The sequence below is a fragment of the Haemaphysalis longicornis genome, unplaced genomic scaffold, assembly GCF_048455015.1.
Source record: "Haemaphysalis longicornis isolate Haplotype H1 unplaced genomic scaffold, Haemaphysalis longicornis Haplotype H1 scaffold_1, whole genome shotgun sequence".
Classification (NCBI taxonomy): Eukaryota; Metazoa; Arthropoda; class Arachnida; order Ixodida; family Ixodidae; genus Haemaphysalis; species Haemaphysalis longicornis.
Window position 1 is genome coordinate 379,368,180 of NW_027526203.1, and position 23,438 is coordinate 379,391,617.

At 45.1% G+C, this 23,438-nt stretch overlaps 1 protein-coding gene across 3 annotated transcripts in view; it reads left to right on the top strand.

Annotated features, from left to right (window-relative positions):
* The window catches only part of LOC144155165 (uncharacterized), a 116,479-nt gene that overhangs the window by 3,776 nt on the left and 89,265 nt on the right, over window positions 1-23,438 (top strand). For all 3 annotated transcript variants that reach the window (XM_077686445.1, XM_077686446.1, XM_077686447.1), the window contains exons 3-7: window positions 2,599-2,751; window positions 3,907-3,995; window positions 9,056-9,103; window positions 13,211-13,330; window positions 15,112-15,170. In XM_077686445.1, coding sequence (XP_077542571.1) covers window positions 2,599-2,751; window positions 3,907-3,995; window positions 9,056-9,103; window positions 13,211-13,330; window positions 15,112-15,170 — 469 coding nt within the window. The remainder of the gene's footprint in view (window positions 1-2,598; window positions 2,752-3,906; window positions 3,996-9,055; window positions 9,104-13,210; window positions 13,331-15,111; window positions 15,171-23,438) is intronic.

The following is a 23,438-nucleotide window of genomic DNA, read 5'->3' on the forward strand; positions in this document are numbered from 1 at the left end:
CACAGAAGACCTTTCCCTAACGTTTGACAAGGCTAATGGTGTTAGGCGCAATTCTGACATCCTGTTGCTGTCATTCGAGATGAAGTAGACCATCTGACAGTTATTTTTGCATCAGAATAACTGCCAGAGCAGCAATTACTGCCATTGCAAGCAAAAAAAGCGGGTCCAGCTTCGGTTAACCGGCGCCTCGGCTATCATCTTTTATTTATTTATTTTTTTTTGAGGGGGACAAACCTCGCAAGGGCAGAGACCAATCTCAAACTGTTTTTACTATATCATTACGTGCAAACAGCTTTGTGAATATCAGCCCAGTATTTTTCACCTCGCTGCACGTCGAGGATCGAATTGTAAAATTTGTCTAAAACAGAATGTCAACTTCCACAGCTAGATAATGCACGAAAACTCGATAAAAGTTGCCTAACCACCGCTGTTTCATCCTTTCACCAGCGACATGTGCAGTTGGTAACATTTTACTTTCAGGTGAACTAAATCTAACGCTCTACGAAAGTAAATACAGTTAAACCTGGATGTAACGAACCTCTGTGTAACGAATTCCTGGATTTAACGAAAGTTTTCAATTCCCCATTGCCAGCCCCATTGAAACCCACGTGTTTGCGGCCTCTATGTAACGAAGGCGTTGCGACAGTCAACCTTGATGTAACGAATTCGCTAAGCTGATGAAGCTTTTTTTTTTTTTTCCACTAATTTAGGAAACTTCGCCGGTACCAGAAATTACCGTGTGTTTCCAGTGTCAATGCGGTGTCAGTTAGATGCTAGGCCTGCCTGCCGGCGTCTAGCCGCGAGTCGTCTCTGCTATCTGTGGTGTCGGTTCGTTGGTGATGAGTTCTGCTGCCAGAAAGAGAAGTTTTGTATTTTCAAGACAAACTTGCGCTTTTAAATGCCATCTCTGCCGGCGACAACGAAGAAGTCGCCACCCTGCTAGCGTCCTCTCAACAATTTTAGCGTGGAAAAGAGCATCAAGTTTGCGAAAAGGCAACCTTTCAGCTAGTGTTTGGTTCTTGAAATGCGTTAAAGCACCGAAAAGCATCAAAACCCCAATTGATACTTAAGTTACATTTGTGAATACGGGTGCAAGTGACCTTGCTTCTTCGAAGTGCCCTGTAGTGACTAAGCTCATGGGAGAGCAGCAGGCGGAAATCGCACAGTTTTTCACTGCGAAATAAATCCTTGAAGGGTGAGTTCATCATCACTGATGTCAATTATTTTGGTTTCATTTCTGCTTCATCACGGGAGCCTTAACTCAAAACCTGCATGTAACGAAAAATTGTGAATCTTTGTCAACTACGAAAAATTGTGAATCTTTGTCAACTTTGTTATAACCAGGTTTAACTGTATACTTTATTGCGCGATTGGGAAAAAAATGTATTTTATCGCTTAGGAGAGGAACAGTTCTTTTAGCTTTCGCACTTCGCGAAGCCGACGGTCGACGGCCGTGCAAGTCGCCGGAGAAGCGCGCGCTCCATGGGGCAGGTTCCTCTTCTCCATCACAGGCCGCTCGGAACTCGTTCCGGTGGCTCCCCACCAGGTGCTAACGTCATCTGTTCGGAGCTACTTTGAATGATGGTACCCAGTGTGCTGTGTGCTTTAAGGGGCTTAGGATTTCACCATGCGGATTTGGATAAAATTTGAGCAAAGAAAAAAAATTCAGTGTAGCTGGCCTTTAAGCGAATGGCGTTGTGAATTGAAAATGTTTTATGTATGCAACGCAATTGCTTATCATTTTTTCAATTTTTTTTTCATGGGATGACTCTGAAAAGCTGAGGATATAGAGACAGTTTTGCGTGGACCCCAGGGGCGTGACAGCTCTGCAGCAGCACATCTAGTGTTGAAGGCGCATGCTACCACTCCACTGTCGAATACAAAAGTGTTAGTTTAATTGAGCCATGCTTTAGTATTGTATTGGTTGGGCTCAGAACTGACCCTCTAAAAGGAGTGCAAACTAGGCCAAGTGTTTACGGGCTTTATCTTGAAAGGATTGCTTGGCCTCTTCTGTGCATTCTTTCACCACAAGTTCTCGTGATAAAACATAAACATTGTTTATTTCCTGAAAAGCTCTCAAAAGGTAGTGACCAGCCTCTTTATTTCCTGAATGCTCTCCAGTCCGCTGTAAAGCTTATGTAGGCTGTTGAACCCTCTACGTTGCGGTGGCTTTAACCCCCTAATAGGTGTTGGATGCATAAATCGGTCCACATTTGTATAAATATTGATGCACATTATTATGTCAGCCACTTGCTGTCACTCGGACTCTGTGTCTAATGCGTTGCCCTTCTCAGCAAAGTCAGTGCAGGTTCAAGGACACCCCTCCCTCCAGAAGGTCTAGGCCCTTCGCTTATGACGCCTCGTAGCTAAGGAGTAGCTTCACTGATTTGAATCTGTCTTTGCATCAAATTATAAATTATTTTGCAACCAGTGTTGCATATGCTGCGGTCCGACCTGTATGTACATAATTATTGCGAGTTCATGCTGTGCTATTTTTTGGTAGTTTATTTTCGTTGCCCAGTGATTTCATTGCTAATTGTAATCATATTGGTTATGAAGATAGCATCTTTAAATGCCTAAGTACCTTGGTACGCGCAGGTTCTCTCTCCAGCCTCCTTTATGATCAGGGAAGCCCCAGGCAGCCAATATTCCCAGTCTGGACGAGAGTTTCTCAGCATGGAGCTCAAGATCAAGCAGATGGTGGCAAAATGGGACTTCGCTCCTGTGAACCCAAACCCAGCGATTGGCTCTGTGAGTACTGATTTTATTAGGAACTACCAGATTCGCCAACACTTCAGCAGGGCTTGAGAGATCGCTTTGGCATCCTAGATGATAGTTAATAACTGCTGCTTCGTGTCTTGCACAGCCACCCTGATAAAGGAGTCGAGTAGGCTCTGAAACGTTGGGATCGCTTTCAATAAACACCCTTAGTTGGTGTATTTGCCTCTTCCTCAAGTTTAACCCGACCAGACTGAGTTTTGTCGAAGATGTTCACATTCGAGTTGCATATCACATTATTTCAAATCCACTTGGCTTGAAGATTTTCTTTGCTGAATAGTGGGAGCTATTCCTAGTCGGCAGCGTTATGGCCTGTAAATGCTTAAAGCTGTCAACTTTGGAATGATTTTTACAAAACTGTCAAAGAATGTAACTTACTGGAAAGGGGCTGACCTATATCTAACAGGCCAAAGGAAATCCTCTGCAGTTTAATAGATGCCGTAAGTTTTTCTGCTCAGTCTTTTCTAAGCTTCACAAAAACAGCAGTAGAGCATCTTTGCACTAAAAAGGAGTCAACTGTGTGAAGTTCAGGATTCAGTTTCAGGAGGGAAAGTGCTTCATTTGTTTGCCACTTTGACAGTTAACCCAAATTACACAGGAGCATCTACAGTATTAGCTCCCTTGGGGACGGGTGTTTGGATATGTTTTGTGATCGCGTTTGGCGAAACAAATAGAAATAGGGCGTATTTTTTTCGTGCATAAAAACTATGCGGCATTAGTTTTTGCATTTACTGTCGTAGTCCTCTAAACAAGACAGAACAGCGTGCAAAGTTGATGTGTGCTAACGGTAGAAACGACACTCTGGGCAAGCGCTGACACAGGACAAGCAACTTCTTGCACTGTTATGTCTTGTTCAGCGAAATACCAACATACTCTTTCGTACTCATCTAAAACAGGGTTGATAGAGGGGGAAAAACAGAAAGGCCCATCTGTGCAAGGTTTCGACCCATGTTCCCGAGGCAGCCCCAAGTAATCCGTATTGCCCTCCGTTCTGGACTCTGTGCATGTTTGCATGTCCTTGCAGATGGGCATGCAAATTGTCTATGCTTCCACAGCTGCATGTTCATCAAAAGCTGTAATTCCTTAGTGCTACCCTTTTTAATTCGTGGAATGTGCTACCTTGTCTAGGTGGTTTTGGTGAGAAAACCATTGGATGGTGAATGGTGCCGGGCTCGTGTCGACAACATCTATGACACCACAAGTGGCTACCAAGCCAAGTGAGTGCACAAGAATTTGTAGCTGACTGCGAACGTGGAGAGCTAATTCCAGTCCATAGTGTTACTGCTTGTTGCAGTTTTTCGCTGTGATAAATGTGGTTAGAAATTCGGTATGGGAGTTTAATAACTTTAGGAGGGCTGCTGTTATATTTTGGCATATATGGAGAGCATGTCAGTTTGCAGCAGCATTTTTTGTTCACTGACTGGCAACATACTTTCACTGCAAACCTGGCAGTTGCTATTGCTTCGCAAGCAGTGCAGCTGGGCCATTGTGTGTAGGTTTAAGCCTAGAGATGAACCTCGTTGTAAGTGGCATGGCTATGAGAGACAGTTGGGTATAAGAAACACTAATCACACACATGGGTGGCCACCCTATCTTTCCCATTAAATTGGCCTCTTTTATAACAGACATCGGATGTAGAAGGTAGTTGGTTGTAAAGGACAAGTTATGTTTGAATTTCGGTCAACAATGGCGCTTGTCACAGACATTTTACTTTACATGCGGTGCCACCAGTCGCCAACTGCAGTTGCGTCCGTTCTGAAAACAAAGGGGGACGACAGACGCTTGCAGTCGCTATTTATTATAACTCACAGGGATTCAGTCAGATATGAAAGGACGACGACAAGCCCTGCCAATGGAAATGCAATGTACAGGAGTGATTAAACCTTACCGCCAAGTATACAAGCGCGACCGCGCATACGGGGTTCTGCACGAGCCAAGAATACCTGGAGCGTGCAGTAGGCTCTCTCGATCGTATAGCTCTCAGTCAAGAAGCATCACAGATGTTGATTCCTGCAAGCCTGATGAATACCCAGAGCACACAGCGTGGGAAGCTGTGCACTCTGGCTATTCATCAGGCTTGCTGACTCAACATCTACAATTCTTCTTCCGCATATGGTGAAATAAGAGAAAGCTTTGAAAGCTGTTGTAAAAAACAGTGCAAGTGCAGTCATGAAGCAAACAAAGATTTAGACTTATTTTATAAATTCTGGGCAGTCGTGTTTGCTTGCTGCCAAGCGAAGCAGGTGGAAATTTCTTGAACTGCTCTAATCTGCTGCTGTATTTTAAAGTGTTACTTCTGAAAGCAGACGAGCAGTCATTGTAGACACATTATTGTTGATTGCGCACGTGGGTTTCGCGGTGCATTCCGGGCTCGGCTCCATCGCCAGAGAACAAAGATACGGTATGTTGACCTCAGTTTCACCCTTTCACCTCTTCTTGGGGGAGCAAAGCATAAATTATAATGAAACTTTTTCAACATGCTGCAGCATTTTTGTGCTCATTTGAGTCTTAGGCTGCCTACATTGAACTGAGGGATGATCGGTAACTGAAAGCATGGTGTCTGCTTATAAGAGACCTTATATAAAAGACAGAAATTGCTCCCTGGTACTTGTCTCTTCTAAAGGGGTTCAATGCTACTACCTGATTTATATGCCTGCTGAATCCCTTAGGGTAAAAATTTTTGTTTTTTACATGGAATTGCTCTTTGTTGAACAGACTTGCTCTAATTATGCCACACACTGTTACACATATTCTTCATTAGGTTGTCTCCAACAAAATCAAATGGGCACATTTTTTTTTCTTTTTGCTTGTGCGTCGGACCTGTTTAGAAAACACTGTTGCTTCATTAATGTGCACAGTGATGTACAAAGCATATGCTCTCTAAAAGTAACAAACCCCCTATGAATGGACTTTTTTCCAGTACCGGTCCTCCTAGCGGCTGCCATGGCGAACCTAAACTTGCAGTAAGGCGCGCCCCCCAAAATGTTTGGCTTTCGGGGAACTCGTGCAGGAAACGTTCTCCTCCTGCACCCACCCATAACCCGTGCCTTTGGCATGAATGACCCAGTAGCAGGCGCACGCTCGCACCCCTTTTTCTTCACTTCTCTTTTAATTTTCGTTGCTCCCTCACTGGTAGCCAAGTGCTCGCAGCGTGGTGAGCCTCAAACATCTTTGTTGCCCAGCCGAAAAGCAAAAACGCCCGTGTGTACGAGATTTCGGCGCACGTTAAAAATCCCCAGGTGGTCAAAATTAATCCGGAGCCCTCCACTACGGCGCGCCTCATCGCCTGCGTTGCGTCGGCGCGTTAAACCCTACGATCAATCAAACATCTTTGCCCCTTTCCTTTGAAAGCCTTTTTTGTGTGCACACACAAACTCGCTGCGAACTGTTCGAAAAGAGGAAATAAAAACGTGCAGCCCTAGGAAGCGTAGCCGCTTCCTAAGCAGCAAGCTGAGGGGACGCCCTTTGTTCAAGAATGGCGGACCAGCAGCCCGTGCATGTGCAGATCGCTGCTGGAAAAAGGTCCATTGAGCAGGATCTTGTGTGGTCATATGCTTCTTCCTCTCTATGCTTTTTAGAGGAACATAGATGTACCGCATACGATACGTTTGATTTGGTGTTAGGCTCTGCATGTATACATGAATGACCGAATATTTGCCAGCGACAAGTTTTCAGAGATAATGAATATTTTATGGATTATACCATCTTCTTGTAATTGTTCCCATAGTAGTTTTGCAAATATTAGTTAAACCCCAAGGGTTGCACCTTGTACAGTTGAATTCAAGAATTCAATCCTAGTGGGGTGTAAAACATGTGGGGATTTAACTGCAAATTCAAATTCCTGTGGTGCCGCCAGCTGTTTGCAACCTTGGGACCTCCTCTTGTGTACCTACACTGTACAACACATTTCACTGTACTTTGGTAATAAACTTTAAAGGGGCACTGACACAAAAATTTAGCATCTTGTTTTTTTCGTTGCGATAAGTAGCTAGTGACCTACTTATAACCTGTAGAAACCTCATTTGCTTCAGCGTGCGACGGTTGTTTAATTAGAGGGATTTTAAATGCGGCCAGTCGCAATTTCGGTTTCAGCGAGTGCCGCGAAACGATGGATTTTGTGGATTTTGTGTGAACAAAGCTGACCACGTGGCCGTAGGAGGGATATCACAGAGCAGAGCCGCCGTAGTACTGTCGAATCCGCATGGACGGCAGTTTCTGCGAATGCCCCCACGTACTGATCTCGTGAGGCGCTTAATTAAAAAGCGACCGTGGATGTGACGCAGGCGCTGCGAGTGCAAATGCTACCGCGGCTAAAGAACGACGCGCGACGCTCGAGGCGGTGGGTGGCAAGACGCGCGCTGGGAGCAGCCGGCCGGTCTGCCTACAGGTCCGCCTACAGATGTGTTCGGCTCAGCACTGCGGCGGATATTCGAGTGCCGCTCTCGTAAGCGGTGCAGATGATAATTTTTAATGCAACCCGCCATCGCATCATTAACTCCTTTCTCATTTAAGCCACTATGGTCGGGACTTGGGGACAATTTCGTGCAGCGGTAACAAGCTATCACTCGAGCTACCTGCGCCGGCCTGGGCCACTTCGCGGCCGTGGCCGCCGCCTGCACAGCGACCGTGCGGCTAGCTCAGTGGGCTTTTCGTGCCTCCGGCGCGTTTTCGCATCCAATGGTAATATACAGTAATAGAAACAGAGTGCCTGGAATCGCTGTAGAACTTTGGTCGCGGCCAGCTGCCCGATTAGCTGACGAAATCACGGCGCCAACGGCGCCTCCGCCGCCAACGATCGGGTCGTTCGTTCTCGAGAGCAGAAGCTCCGCCCTCCGGCCCTCCGATTGGAGCGGCGAGCCGGGCGAGCCCGCGTAAAACGCCGGTATTGCGGAAGCGGCAAACACAAACTCGTTACGTGTTTGGATGTTGTTTATTTACAATTGCGCGTGGTCCTCTGCTGGCTGCTCGGTTGCGTTTCGCACACTTCAAAATTGATTTTAAATATGTTCTAGGCTGTATTCGCCGCTGATATTTTGCAGATGATGTATATGTGTTCCCACCAATCTATCTCCGACGTTATCTCGCCTTCAAAATTTTGTGTCAGTGCCCCTTTAAAAGTTGAAATAAAAATAGGCGGTATGGAAGTAAAAATACGACTCATAGGGCTAAGTCTGTTGTGTTCTTGTTGAGGTTGAAGATGCTCTGGCCTCATCCATGCAAGAAAAGTGCACATGTGCGGGCTGGCTCTGCTGGCTAACATCCTTGGTGCCCGACAATTTCTCTTGGAAATGTGAAAACCGCACGAGTTAGGTTCTGTTTTCTGAACGCTGCAACCAGTAACATTAGCCGCAGGGAATGCTCCACTTCGCTTGGATGCCTTGAAATGTTTGCATAGTTGTGAAGCAACTCGATTGTGTGGTTGAACAAGCACCCTCACTTGTTCTCTACACACAGAGCTGAACATTTTTGCAGGGCTTGTAAGTGGAGCTTTGCTGGAACGAGAAAGTAACAAAGCTGGCCGCATTCTTGTTCCAGGATAGCTCCCATGCCTGTCTCCCCAATGCGCTATTCTTTCCTTGGCACAAAGCCAGGCAGCACCACAGGCCAAGTGTGCGCTCTTCTCAAATTGAGGTCACAGCGAACGTTGCCTTAACCAAGAGCCCATGCGCTTTGCCATGCCCGACTCCCTTGTGAAAGAGAGCGAAAGTAGACATACAGGACTGCTGCCAGCAGACCAACAGAACTCTGCTTTTGCTAGGGAGTACGCATAGTGAGGTTGTGCCACTATGGCCGAAGCCTCATTAGTCTCAGCACTGCTTGTACAAATTATTTTTGTACAAATTTTATTCTATAGATTGATTTGTACGGGAGGGGATGCTGAGCAAAGCAAGAATGTCATATCTGGTAGATATTCAAGTGTATGGGATTTTTTAGAACTAGCTTTGGGTGAAAGGCTGGAAAGGTGTTTACTAGGGGCGAGAGATAATCAGGTGCTCACTAATCAAGGCCAAGGACATTACAAGCGCTGACTATCCTAGTAGAGTGCTGATAGGCAGTCAGCGCTTACAGTGTTATGTCACGTAGCGAACTTGCCCAAATTGAAGCTTTAGTCAAACCTGAACAGTGGGTACTTCGTTGTTTTCCTACTTTTATTGCTGTCTGTGTAATTAAAATTAAACGAAACATTTGTGTTTTTGCAGTAGAAATGTTGTGTCTGATGTTTTGATTTTTGCATGTATTGTAATGTCAGCCATGGCAATATTTGGCTTATGTTTAGGGTCACGCTGGTTGACTTCGGAGGAAGCTTCATGGTTGCCCCAGACATGTAAGTGCACCTTTTTGTGCTCTATGTGATAGCTCGAGCTAGATCTTAATAGCTTGAACTGCCGGTTCCTTCATTTTGAGGCTATTTTTGCAGAGCAATACAGCCAACAACAAGGGAAGAAACGGTTGTGCTCATAGGTATGAGAGAAGCCAAGCACAGCCACCTGGTGTCATTCATCTGATGAATTGAAGATAAAAAAGTGTGCAAAGTAGTTGACATTAGGCCATTGCGAGTTGGGTGGCTTTTAAGGCTTTTGGGGCACCTGTGGGCAAAGTGCAGGGGCATTGAGAAAGAAAAAAAAAGGGGGAGACGGCACCACTGGAGAAGTTTGAAGCTTAGTCATAAAAAGTAAAATTAAAGTCTGCCTGGATGTCACTGTGCCACGTGACCCCGCCATGTGAGAGCATGCCGGCTCCAACTGGGCAAAACACTACAAGAAAAAAAGTATCGTGGGTCACTTGCAGTCACATGCTAGGCCGACTCCGGCAGCTCAGAAAAGGTAAACGGAGGGACCGGTATGAACGAGGTGGGCTTGCGAAAGCTAGCTGCATGACGTCGTGCAGTCTCCTAATTTTCTTTAATCCATGGTTCTGAGAGTGTCGCCGCTTTTAAGTTGCAAAGCCTTTTGGCCATTTTTGGGTTTTTTCTTTGTTATTCCAAACAAACAAACAAAAATCTTAATTGCTGGAAATCGGCACTTTCTTGCGTATTCTTTGGCAGTTTGGGAGGTGTAAAAAATTACTGGCCACAGCTGAACTTGTCTTCCTTTTGCTGGCTTGCTCTTGAGTAGTAATCAGTGGCCTGTGTGTTTGCATTCATGCACACACATACAGACAGACAGATACGTAAAAGCTAATTAGTTTGACCCTCGGATATTCCGGTGATCCAGACTGGTGACACAGTCCTGACCGCCAGTCTGGTGTTATCCTATGGTACCAAGTGCTCATTAGCTAGGTTGTGTTTGGTGGCGCACTGGTTAATTCGATGAGTCCCGAAGCAACCCAATTGCAGTTTTCCTTCCCTCGTCTTTGTAGGATTCTGTCACCACAATGGTGCTGGTCCCCGCACTGCTGTGGGGGACTAGCACATTTCATCACCTGATAGTGCACATGCTTATCACCATTAGGTGAACTTGGGAAACATTGTTTCTGCACAGACAGGGGCAAAGAAACTAACCAAGATCGCACAGTAATTGGCTAAGTCAAGACATAGTCATGCAGGAAACATTTCTTCGTAATTTTTGTCAGTTTGTTTTTTTGTTTTTTTTTTCAAGTTCCTTGGGATCTTATTGAATCGGGTTTCACAGTAGTTTCGTGTAATTTCAAACATATTCATAGCGGAGTTGCATTAATGTTTTGTATTCTGGCACTGTGACACCACCTTGTTTTGGCACATGTACTTGCAGCGACTACCCTTTAACCCTTTCTGGTCCGTTGTCAGGCCCTGCCCAAAAACACCACACGCAGGGTTCGCACAGGTCCTTGAAAACCTTGAAGTGTCAATTTCAAGGCCTGGAAAGCCCTGGAATTTTTAAATGGTCCTTGAAAACCCTTGATTGTTCTGGAGAGAACCAATGGCCCTGTCTTTTCACAAGAATTTAAAGTGTTTGTCGTGGATTTTAGGTGTTCAAAATGTAAAGAAACAGTGTAGCAATCAAGTTTCAGTGTATTGCGTGAAATTACGAGTTTAGTGCATTGTCATTATTACGAGGCAAAATTGGGAGAAGCACTCCTCAATAGACTCCATGTCACGATACAATCCAGTGAAAGCCGGCTTCTCTTCTCTACCTTGCATGTTCCATTTAGTCTGTGGACGGCCGCTCGTTGCATGTTTGCTGTGCCTCATACGCTCCATCTGCGTTTGCTTTTATGTGCAAATGGTGGACATGTACATAGTTCATCCTGCCTTGCAGCAACACTTGCTGATTTAATTTCAGCTGATACTCTTGCTGACAAAGCAGGAGATACAGGCAACATCAATGAAGTTACAGCCTCAGCAAAGCACCAAGAAAAAAGAAAAACCTCTGAATACCAACTGTGAAATAAAAAATGCTGGGGGAGCATTCACGAACCCGTTAGCGCTTATCTAAATGTGCACTAATGTGCTTAGGTATTGGGCAGTAACAAAATTTTGCATTGCATTGAAAAAGTTATAAATAATCCCAGATAAAACATTAGATGGGGGCCTTGAAAATGTGTTTTCTGGTCCTTGAAAGTCCTTGAAAACCCTTGAATTTTTGCTTTTGAAGCCCGTACGAACCCTGACACGGCTGTAGCAGTCCGCTGTCAGGTTCGGCCCGACTTGGGGGTTGAAGGTTAATTTTTACACTTTTTCTCACTGCGATGTGCTCACATTTTTTTACATGATGCGTTATCTCTTGAGGGATGAGGGAACTTTGTTGAAGTTTACTTCTTTTTTCACAGGGGTGCAGCATAATGTTCAGCGCAGGCCTTGTGTGTCCCAGAGCATTTTCATGTGCGTGCTGTTCACTGAGAAGCATGGCTGCTTCCTCATCACGTGCGTTTTGCAGGGGGTGCACTTAGCAAAAGCGATGACGACTTCAGTGAGGTAGAGAATTATGTGCCTCCATCAGATGGGCTGTTTGAAGCGATAGAACAGCAAAAGGAGAGAGGAGGGAAACTTTTTTTCTGCAACACCTGCAGTAGCAACCCTGGCCTGCACCGAGGAGAATGCTTTCATTGGTTTCACACGCTGCTGAAATACCGGTAAAGGAGTTGCAAGCAGAATGCTGGGAAAAAATAATTATCTTCTAAGTTTTTCTTGGAAAGTTTTTTTTTTTTTGGGGGGGGGGGGGGGGCAGAAATTAGCAAAATAGTTTTGGACTAGGACGGCCAGAAAGTGGGTATAAGTTTCAGACCGGAGAGGGTTAAAGGGATGCAAAATGAATTTGACCAAGTCTTTCTTGTGACTTCTTTGTATAGAGTTTAATTTAACAATTTTATCTGTTTTTCGGCTACTTAATAGAAATCTAGAGTCCTACTTCATCTGAATTGGGACAGAAAAGAGGACGTGCATCGTTTGCGGTTGCTGCACCAACCACCTTAACGGAGCCATGAAGACAAAATAGAAGCTTGGTTCATTCAAAAGATTGCCTCGTTAGAATCATACTGACACCACTTTTAACGTAAACTTCGCTCAAATAAGCCATATAATTAGGAAACAATGGAATGGCCATACGACCCACTAGCTCAATTCCCGCAACAGAACCTATGATGTCATATGAGCCCAGCCGTGCGATTGGCGGAGGCCGGCAAAAGCAAATGCAAATTAGGCAGAGCTTATAAGCTTGCCGAACGAGCTTTTTGCACCTAAATGTAATGCTTATCCATTTTACAGCGGTGAAAATGATGCGGTAAACAAGAGAAGTTACGAAAATACACTTAAACATAGAATACCGATGCGCAGTGCGGTTGGTATTGGGCGCACTATGCTTGTTTTAGCTGCACAGCAGTCCGACGCTTCCGCGTTGTGGTCAATTGGCGTAAGCGACGTTGCCTTATGTTAACCTGTTTGTTAAGCATGCCTCATGTTCACGAAGCGATTACTTTCTACCATAACAAAAACAAGCCAGGTGCAAATACGGTCAAAAACAATGCAACGGCGGAGGGCCGAGTATGCTAGCGCCATCTGGGAGGTTTGACGGCAAGCAAGGCTGCCGAGCCGAATGGCGTAGTGAAATTTTTTTTGTATGCACGCCGTTATGACTTCCTTGTAGACGTCGGGACACGGAGGGAGAACCAAAATTTTAACCTGAAGGGGTTAATTTCTCAGTGAATGCGGCATCATTTGCTGCCGCGCAAGCACTGGCGACACTATAAAACACAATATCTTTCGAATAAAATAAACTTGTATTTTGTCTTCATGGCTCCTTTAATGGCATTGCACTGGTTTGCAATGTGTTTGAATGCTATCTCAGCCTTCAGAATTTTTTTTTTCATCCATGCTCCGGTTACACAGCTCAAGCATCTAGCAATTTGCTAAATTTAGTCCTGTGGACTTGCCAGTGCGTTGTTGTAGCAAGCCACGAATTCCAGACTTTTAATCTGGTTAAATAACTTGATTGTTTACAATGTGAAAAACTTTCAGGTTGCGTCAAATACGAGACGAAGAGCTGCTTCAAGTGCCTTTCCAGTGTGTCGAGTTTTTTCTGCCTGGCATGATACCTAGGAAGTGGACGATTGACAAGGAAACGATAACAACCAAGTAGTAAGTGACTTTTTAAATTGTTATGCAAACCTATATTTTCTCAAGCGATGTAATATGTTATGAAAGCCCTGCCTGTGCAATTACTTTTTCTTTTGAAAGTGCACTGGAATGTGGGGTCATAACATATTCCAGTAAGCAGTGAGGTCCTCCTCTGTTCTTGTAATTAAAAGCCTGAGTGCTGGTTTGAAAATCATCACGCTACGAGAGAGCTTCATGTAGGCAAGGAGTTAAGCAGGGCTGGGGGAAAGTTGTGCATTGCTGGTTTTTTGTCATAGATAGAAGGGACAGTCTTCTTTTCTGGTCATTTCGTGTAATGCAGAAGGATTGGTAAACACAAATTACAGTGCTTGAAATTCCAACCTGCACGCCTGCAATGCGTGCAGGCAGAACATTGGCGTAGGCTAGAAACAAAGCACCCTTGTCTTTGCCTCAACTGCCAGGTGCAGTTTCGTGATCTGCTGTGTTTGTTCAGTTTTCTCTGCTATAATTTGCACTGCTAAGAAGGGAGTGCCCAAATGTGACACCGTCCGCACAAAATGAGAGGCGTATTTCAGCAGTTGACATAGCCTGCATGTCATCCTGTCAGTGCATCCGGAGCCAGCGGGGTCCTGTTTGTTGGGTGACGCTATAGAGTTATCCCACATTTCCACTTCGAGGATCCTACAACCATGCCACCGGCTCGACAAGTATCTATTACGAGCAAAGGTGGACTGGTGCAAATCTTTCGCTGCACCTGTGGGAAAACCAAAATGGCGTTACCGATACGGTTACATCTATCTTTACATCAGCAGCAAATAAAAGGAAAAGAAATGATAAAGTTGATGAGGCCGCTTGCCAACAGCACAAGTGAAGTGTATTCACTCAAGTGCATGTTGAAGGCCGATTGCGCTCAAAATTTCGATCCCTTGGGAACTGTATCTCCACAGTCTATCTAAAAAGACTGAGATACAAAATATGGCAGCTGCAGCGCATACGACCAGCAAAAATAGGTGATTTTGAAACCGAAATTAGGAAGAACACGGCCATTATGGCCAGGCTCACGTTAGCGCGTTCTCGGTTTCTTTGTTGAGCCCCAACAAAGCGCCTGAACAAGTCAATAGTGTCCATCACCTGGCCTGTAGCAGGCGCAGGCGTTTCAGCAATTTCTGCGTCATCAGCATCCTCTAACACCTCTTGTGCATCAGAAACTTGCTGTACGATTTCTTCATCGTTCAGAACCTCCTTCGTGTCGGCAGCTGCGTCTGCATCGCCGCTCAGATAGTCGTGGAAGTTCTGATCTGCTGCCACCTTGTTAAGCCGATGAAGTTGTTCCGTGGAGCTGGGCGGTATTTCTTCTTCTTGCGGAACTCGATGCAGCCTGGGCAAGGGACACCACGAAGCTGGCGTGCTTGAAGCAGTTGACGACGACGTGTCGCGATAATCTTTGAAGCACATTCGAAATCACTCAGTTTTTAAATGTGTCTGTTTCTCGAAATACACCGCTGAATCAGAAATGATATTGAATCTGTCTCATTAGTTTGAGTTTATAAAAGTCTTGACCCGTATAGGCACCTGGGAGGAAAGCGACTTTGTTCGTTAGATCGGGATTCGTTAGGGTGGGTTTTGACTATTGATTTTGATGTTGCGTTGAACTTGTCATTTATGCATTTGGGTTTGGTGATTTTAGAGCTTGTACACATTTTATGTGGGAGCTGTTAATTTTGTTGTAATATGCTTGAAGTCGCTTTGTAGCATCATTGGCTTAATATTGTGCTTCCCACCCTTTTTTGCACCCTTAAAAGCATGGCAGGCGACACGTGGGATCCTGCTGCTGTGGATTACGTCAAGCATGCTGTATCAAGTAAGTTTGGGGGGGGGACTAACAAATTTTTTGTGTGTGTGTGTGTGGGATTGCTGATCACAGTGTGCATTCGGGAGTTATGAGCGCTGAATTTTGTTCGTACTAGCATGCGAGTATAATAGTGAGTGAAGGTCTGGGCTAAAAACAGCAGCGGGACGGTTGGAGAAAATAGGTCTGGTCTAAGAATGACACTGCCGAGTTGGTGATGGGCATGTATGCAGGATTATAGAGCTTATGCATTGACGCTTGCTCACATGGCGGCAGTTTTGATTTTGGAAGTGGAGCATAGCAAATAGGGACGCAGTTTCTGTTAAAGGGACAGACAATCGATTTTTGTCGAGTATATGCTCTCTATAAAGGGCATCCCTTAAAGCACCTTAACGAGAAACGGTTTTGCTGATAACACCCTAGAACTTTTTAAATCGAAAGTTTTACATCTTATATGTCCTCCCAAAAATATTGCTGGCAACCAGGACATGCGGTAGCGCGGCAACATACTTTTGTTTGTATGCGAGATAAGCGATATTTGAAAACTTGTCCCTAGCTAAAAGTTTGAATTGCAGGCTTTCTTATTCCTTTATGTGTTTTTTTTTTTAATTAACTAGTCTATTTTGCACGAAAGCACTATTTGTTGGGATGGACGATAGGCAGAACCTGACTTCACGTTGTGTAAATCGGAAGTTCAATTCTCCCGGGCGCCTTTTTTTTTTTCCTTTTTAGCTGCGGTTGGCGTATCTGGAAACTGAAATGGAATATTTCGGCAGAAGGAACGCCCCTGACTCAGGCAGAATCGTGAAAGCTCCTTCACTGGGTGCTGCTGTTGATTGTGGGCGTGGAGGCTCAGTTAGCCACACTGAGAGCAACCCAGCGGCAGCGGACGGCGTGTCTTTAAAATTTTCAAAGTAATGTTTAGAAATTCATATACAGTTTAAACAAATACTTGTGTTAAAAGGTTTTCAATACGTAAATAAACATTTCAGCAGTTACAGTAGCTGCTACGTTTGCAGGTCACGTGATCGGGACACATATTCTAGTGTCAAGTTTCTACACTACGAACCATCACCCTTCCTATTTCAGAAAGTTTGGTGCCAAATTATAATTATTTCCGACGGTGTGTTTATAAATGGCTTGTGGTTACCAGGCTGTATAAAACTGTGGCTTTCGTATGAGCTAGAGAACATATACGCGACAAAAATCGGTGGTCCGACCCTTTAAAGTGGCCCTAAACAGGGTACTAAAGGTTGCGATTTTACGTGTGCAAAAGCTGGAGTACTATCCAAGGAACGTCCTGCCGCAAAAATGGTTTAAGGGGGGACGCGGGTCTTAGAATGGCCAAAAATCGCGAAAAAACGTGTTTTGAGAAAAATACATTTTTGAAGCCTTTGTAACTTCAAGAACCTACTCTAAAAGTTTCACCGCTGAATTCGATCGAAAAGGGTCCAAAAATTAACTTTGTAAACATGACGGCGACCCCAAATTGTCGAAAATCGGGAAAGAAATGCTTGAACTTCGCGTGCGCGCCAGGCGCGAAGGGAACGACTGGCGGCAGCCATCTTGGACGTGTTTTGAAGGTCGTTTTTTTGTGCGTATTTTGCGATATCTCAAAATGGCGTAGCACGGCGAGGGCCCTCGCTGTCGCCGTTTTTCGAAAGGTCACTTACGAGCCCCTGATTGGCCAGACCGCCGCGCGCGAGACGAGCCCCTCGTATCGCGTCTTTGATTGGGCGGCGCAGCGAACCCGGTGCCTTTTGCGTTTGTATTTGTTTTTCTTTCCTCGCGTTCGCCTCCACGGTAGTTTATCTCATCGTGTCTTTTTCTCTTTGCTGCTGTAATTTGGTGCAACGTGTTCTTTTTCGTGCTACAATACTGTGAGATGTTCGCATCGAAAAAATTACCCGTCAAGCGTGCGGGAAGCGGCAGAAACGCGCGTGGAACATGGGGACGACATCGCCTGTTGCGTCTGAGACAGATTTTCGGAATCTCCGGCCATGGCAAGTTGCAGTGCTTCAGGCGTCAGCGAACCATCATCCGGCTCCTCGAGTGCCAATCAGGACCGCATCGACACCGTGTATTACACCGCTGGTGAATCTGCCGGGCGTGCTAAACATGCGGAGGATGTGAAGAAGCGTTTGGCGTCACAGTCGGCGATAGAGCGCAAGTTCAAACTTTTGGACAGAGAACCAGCGAGCGAAAGCTCGGAAAGTGGCACGGAATTTGTCATCGTGGACTTGGACGTGATAAATTCGTGATAATCATTGCATTCGTATTGAATTGCTCTAGCAGGTGATGGTATTTGTACAACCCTAGTATTGATCACAAAATTGCAATATCCAGCTATGGCCGTGCAGTTTTTTTGTTTTGAGATATCCCTCTCTCCCTTACGGGCTCTATTTTATCTTGCAGTTGAGCTATGATGATAAGACTGGTATCATTGCATTCGTATTGAATTGCTCTAGCAGGTGATGCTATTTGTACAACCCTAGTGTTGATCACAAAATTGCAATATCCAGCTACAGCCCTGCAGTTTTTAGTTTTGAAAGATTCCTCTCCCCCTTACGGGGTCTTTTTTATCTTGCAGTTGAGCTATGATGATAAGACTGGTATCATTGCATTCGTATTGAATTGCTCTAGCAGGTGATGCTATTTGTACAACCCTAGTGTTGATAAAAAAAATTGCAATATCCAGCTACAGCCCTGCAGTTTTTAGTTTTGAGGGATCCCTCTCCCCCTTACGGGGTGTTTTTTTATCTTGCAGTTGAGCTATAATGATGAGACTGGTATCATTGCATTCGTATTGAATTTCTCTAGCAGGTGATGCTATTTGTACAGCCCTAGCGTTGATTAGACAATTGCAATTCACCTACGTCTTTGCTTTAGTTTTGAAAAGCATAACGGAATAATGTCACTTTTTCATTGGCTGCTGTGCTTTAGCATTACAGGTACCAGAAGAGACTGCAGTATGTGATGCGTGGGCTTGTATGTAGTTTTCAGAGGCACTGGAATAAACTGGGAAATAGTAAATCTGGTTTCTGAAGTTTATTAGTAGAAAATCTACTTCTTCTCAACCGTTTTCAGAGATTATGCTTGGCTTTACGCTGAATGTTTTATGCTTATTTTTGTGGTACAGGCACATACTTAGTGTGCTTTTCTTCATAAAGAACTGAGCTACACAGTGATGCCATTTTTGTTATTTTAGCTGTGCTGTAACAAAAGTTACCATGATCGGAAACTTCAAATGCATTTTTCTCAGATTCTTTTTTTGCGAGACCTTGCTCCGCCTTACAGGGGGTTTTGTTATGTTGCTCTTGAGCTAGGATGACAAAACTGGTATCATTGTATTCTATTGAATTGATCTAGCAGGCTATGCTATTTTTATCACTCTGACACTGTTCACCTATAAGCAAAATTGAGTAAAGATGAAATAATTTTATAGAAATTGTTGGTATGAAATGTTCACTTTTTTCATAGTTTGCAAAAGCTTTTGAAATGAATAAAAGTAGCATAGCCTGGCAGAGTGGACCTTTGGCATTATGTCCATATAATTCATCTTTGAGCTTGATTAAGCGAAATAGCTCTAAACCCCCGTAAGAAATGCCTCAATAAATTCATTTCAAATCACTGTATTTCTTCAACAAATTCTGCTGTGTTAAAACCAATTACATATTCGAAATCAGCATAAAAAACTGTTCAAGCCTGCCAATTTAAGCTGGCACTAAAAATAAAAAAAATTGTCCAAAGACCCACCTCCCCCTTAAAAGGGACGGACAACCCATTTTTGTCGCGTATATGTTCTCTAGCTCATGTGAAAGCCAGCGTTTTATATAGTCTGGTAACCACAAGCAATTTCTAAACACATTGGCGGAAGTAATTTTAATTTGGCAGCAAACTTCCTGAAATCGGAAGGGTGGCGGTTCGTAGTGTCGAAACTTGACACTACAATATGTGTCCCTGTCACGTGACCTGCAAACCTAGCAGCTACTGTAACTGCTGAAATGTTTATTTACGTATTGAAAACCTTTTAACACAAGTATTTGTTTAAACTGTATATGTATTTCTAAACATTATTTTGAAAATTTTAAAGACACGCCGCCCACCGTCGCTGGGTTGCTCTCAGTGTGGCTAACTGAGCCTCCACGCCCACAATCAATGGCAGCATTCAGTAAACACATTCAGTGAAGGAGCTTTGACGATTCTGCCTGAGTTAGGGGCGTTTGTTCTGCCAAAATATTCTATTTCAGTTCCCAAATACGCCAACGGCAGCTTAAAAAAGAAAAAGTGTCGCGCCCGGGGAGGATTGAACTTCCCACCTCCACAACGTGAAGCCAGATTCTACCTATCGTCCATCCCAACAGATGGCGCATTCGCGCACAACAGACCGTTGCATTAAAAAAACATATAAAGGAACAGGAAAGCTTTTGATTCAAACTTTTTTAGCTGGGGACAAGTTTTTAAATATCGTTTTTCATTTCGCATACAGACAAAAGTATGTTGCCGAGCTACTCTGTGTCGGGGTTGCTAGCATTATTTTTGGGAGAGACACATACGGCTCGTAGTTATGAAAATTTCGATTTAAAAAGTTCTAGGGCGTTATCAGCAAAACCGTTTCTCGTCAAGGTGCTTTAGGTGATGCCCTTTCATTTGAGATAGAGAATATATACTCGACAAAAATCGGTTGTCTGTCCCTTTAAGAGAAAAAACTCCCACCTCCCCTCGCGGGAACCCCTGTGTAGATGCGACGCATAGGCGGAGCGGCGAAGGGACCGCGTTTTATAGCGCGTATAACGTTGAGGGGACTGCGCAAGCCGGTCCCAGTCGATGACGACGTAGGGGTACTTGTAAAGCGGCATGGACTCTAGGTGTTTGAGCCAAGCGTGGATGTTGCTTCGCCGGAGAAGGGCACACCGGTTATATGCGCAGCGCGCCCAAGGAGAGGAAACCGCGGAAGAGAGAGTACTGCACATGCGCCGGCCCCAGCGCGTCTGCCGCGGCTATGACGCAACACAATCCACTTTAATCCAATCCAAGCCTAGCCGAGCCAAGCCAATCTAATCGAATCCAATCCAATGCCCCTCGCGAGAGAGTGTTCGCTATCGGAGAGGAGAGGGGGTGAGCAGCGGAGAGCGCAGCTGGCTCGGCGAGGTAAAGGCGTTCAGTATTAGCCGAGTTATTGTTCATTAAAAAGGGCCAGCAATAAGGCCTGGAGCTCTTCCCTCTCATCGCGCCTTCAAAGCACTGTGAAAGCGGTGACACCACCGACGAGGCACAAGACCACCTAGAGAAACAGGTAAAGGTTCGAGGTGCGCGAGCCTTTTTTTTTTTTTTTTTTTTTTTTTTTTTTTTTTTAAGCAGCGCAGGCTCCTCTTAACAACCAACTGCCGAGCGGGGCCGGTCGGGCCACTCGAACTTCCCGGCGACCGTGCTCCTCGTGTTGGCCGTGGTTGCGTCGGCACGTCAGTTTTAATATAGGGGAAACAAGTGTTTGAAGGTCAGGAAGGGGTGTCCCAGATGCAACATGCTCACTCACGACAGTAATGGAAGATTTACAGTGACGACTAGTGACACACTAGTGTTTCCACATGCGGCACTGTCGCGGCAAACAGGTCCCTCCAAGGCCCCGATGCTCGGAGAAGGCTCAGCATCGCTGCAGTTACACAGTCATCGCTTTACGAAGCCGCACGATGACGATCACCAGCGCAATCTTTCACTGCACTATCACCCCCTATCACGCAGTTGTAAACTGATTTTCAGCTGTGTTGTCGCTTTGGCAGGCGGTGACAAGTTTCACCTGCTGCGGTGTATGCCGTATTGTGCATACACCGTGCAGTGGGCTCTCTCTGCAGTCCTTGTTAGCTGTGCAGGCAGATGCTTGCCATGGTTGTGCTTTATTATCATCTTCTGATTCGCTATTGTAACCTTTGCTTGCAGGAATGAGGTGCGATGCGTTAGAATCATGCCCTGCAAACTTAGACCAAGTAGCTGTTGCGCGATAAAAAAGATCAGCACTACGAGCCTCCTGCATTGCAGCGCCACCTAACATTTTTGAAATGAAACAGTACAAAACTTATTTGAGACTCCGTCCGAATAGACAGTTCAACTAAGGAGCAACATAGACCCCCGGAGATACCCTCGTATGGAAACAAAACTGGCAGGCGAACAGCTGGCAGTGTGTAAAGCGGGTTTGAAGCGCTGTCCTCGCCGGAACAGAAATCTGGTGACTGGGTAATATCTTTTGACTTGAATGGGAGGTTCTTATCGCAGAAATTGGGTTAGGGTTGGGTGAAATCAGGAGCGGCATGCTTTTTTCGAGGACCAGTCGCGGAAGCTCAAGGCGCCATGGCAGGCAGACTTGAAGTTGGGTAACTGCTTAGTAGCGCCAATTATGAATTTCACGATGCAGAAATGAAACCGAAACCATTGTAAACTGTTTGCAAATGGTCCTGTCGTAAGTAGAACTACAACACAACTTAGAACAATGTGTGCAAAGGCAATAAAACTGCCTAAAATCACAAAGGAGCTTTGCAAACAGGCACTGCTTGACATTTTCAGCCAATTTCGGGGATTATTACTGTCCGAGTGCAAACACGACGATTGAAAATCATTTTTTGATTCACTATTTGTGCCCTGATAACAAAAACCAAACGCTGATGCAGAGTAATTACGAGTGGCACGCCGCAGTCTTCGTTGGTAGCAGTGACGCGCGATGACCACGCCCCTTTTCTACACAGGTGATGATGCAAGCGCGGGTCAAAAATCACGTTTTTGTTGCAAAAATGAAAACAAAACTGATTTTGAAAGGGTATTTTCTGGGCTAACTCCGAATAGCCTTACTTGTTCCAGCAATGCCTGGAAGGCTACGACAAAGGGCTCCCAAGGTATCGTTCAAACTGAACGATTTTGAATAGGCGTTGTCACGAAAGAGTTAAAGGGGCCCTAAATAGGCTTCCGAAGGTTGCCACTTTAATCGCGCAATCGCTAGAGTACCCCTTCGCGACAATGTATACCAAATATTACACCTCTGCGTAAAGCAGGGGCCGCACTAACGTGCAACAAAGATCTTTTCTTTCTTTCCTTGCTCACCTACTGCTTCCTCGCCGCCACACTGCCACACTGATGTGTGATGCAGCCTCTATGACGCCCGAAGCACTGAGCAGTACGGCGTCGCTGTTGGTGGGCATCTTTAAAGGAGCCATGTAGGCAAAGCACAAGTTTGGTTCATTCGAAAGATTGCCTCGTTGGAATCATACTGACACCACTTTTAACACAGACTTAGCCCAAATAAGCTATATCATTAGAAAAAAAGGGAATGGCCACGTGACCCACTAGCTCATTTCCCGCAACAGAACCTATGATGTCATACCAGCCAGCTCTGCGATTGGTGGAGGCCGGCGAAACCAAATTCAAATTAGGCAGATCTTATAAGCTTGCCGAACGAGCTATTTGCGCTTAAATTTAGGGCACATTCTTTTTATAGCAGTAAGTTTGGGGGGGTAAACAGTGGAAGTTATGAAAACACACGTAAACATTGAAGTACTGATGCGTACTGTTGTTGGTACTGCACGCACTATGCTTGTTTTAGCTGTACAGCAGTCCGCCGCTTTCAAGTTGTCTTAGACGCACTGGCCAATTGGTGTAAGCGACGTTGTCTTACGTGACCCTGTTTGTCGAGAACATTCCATGTTTCGCGAAACAATTACTTTCTACTGTAACAAAAACAAGCCAGGTGCGAATACGGTCAAAAAACAAAGCAACGGCAGAGTATGGTAGTGCCATCTGGGAAGACTGACGGCAAGCAGCGCTGCAGCCGAATCACGCAGTTCATGTTCGTGTGTATACATGCGTTTATGACTTCATGGCTGATGTCCAGAAAACGCACGATTTGGTGGGAGAATCAAAATTTTAACCTAAATTGATTAATTTCTCAGTGAATATGGCATCACTTGCTGCCGGGCAAGTGCTAGGAGCACAATAAAACACGAAATTTTTCGAATAAAACAAACTTGTATTTTGTCCTCATGGCTCCTTTAAATGCTGTAGCCAATCAGCGTTCCTGGCTCTGGGGGAAACGTGGGTGCGCGCGGCGCTCCTGCACCGGTGGCACGGCATATCTTAGTAGGGACGAATGTCAATCGTCGCCATCGATCACACAAGCTTAGCTGAGTTTGTAGATATATCGCGTCGTTTACAAGGTATGAATAACGCTGCAAAACAAGGAGCGTCTCTGCAGGCGGAAACGCCCGCTACACGCACAACCGTGGCAAGCATCTGCTT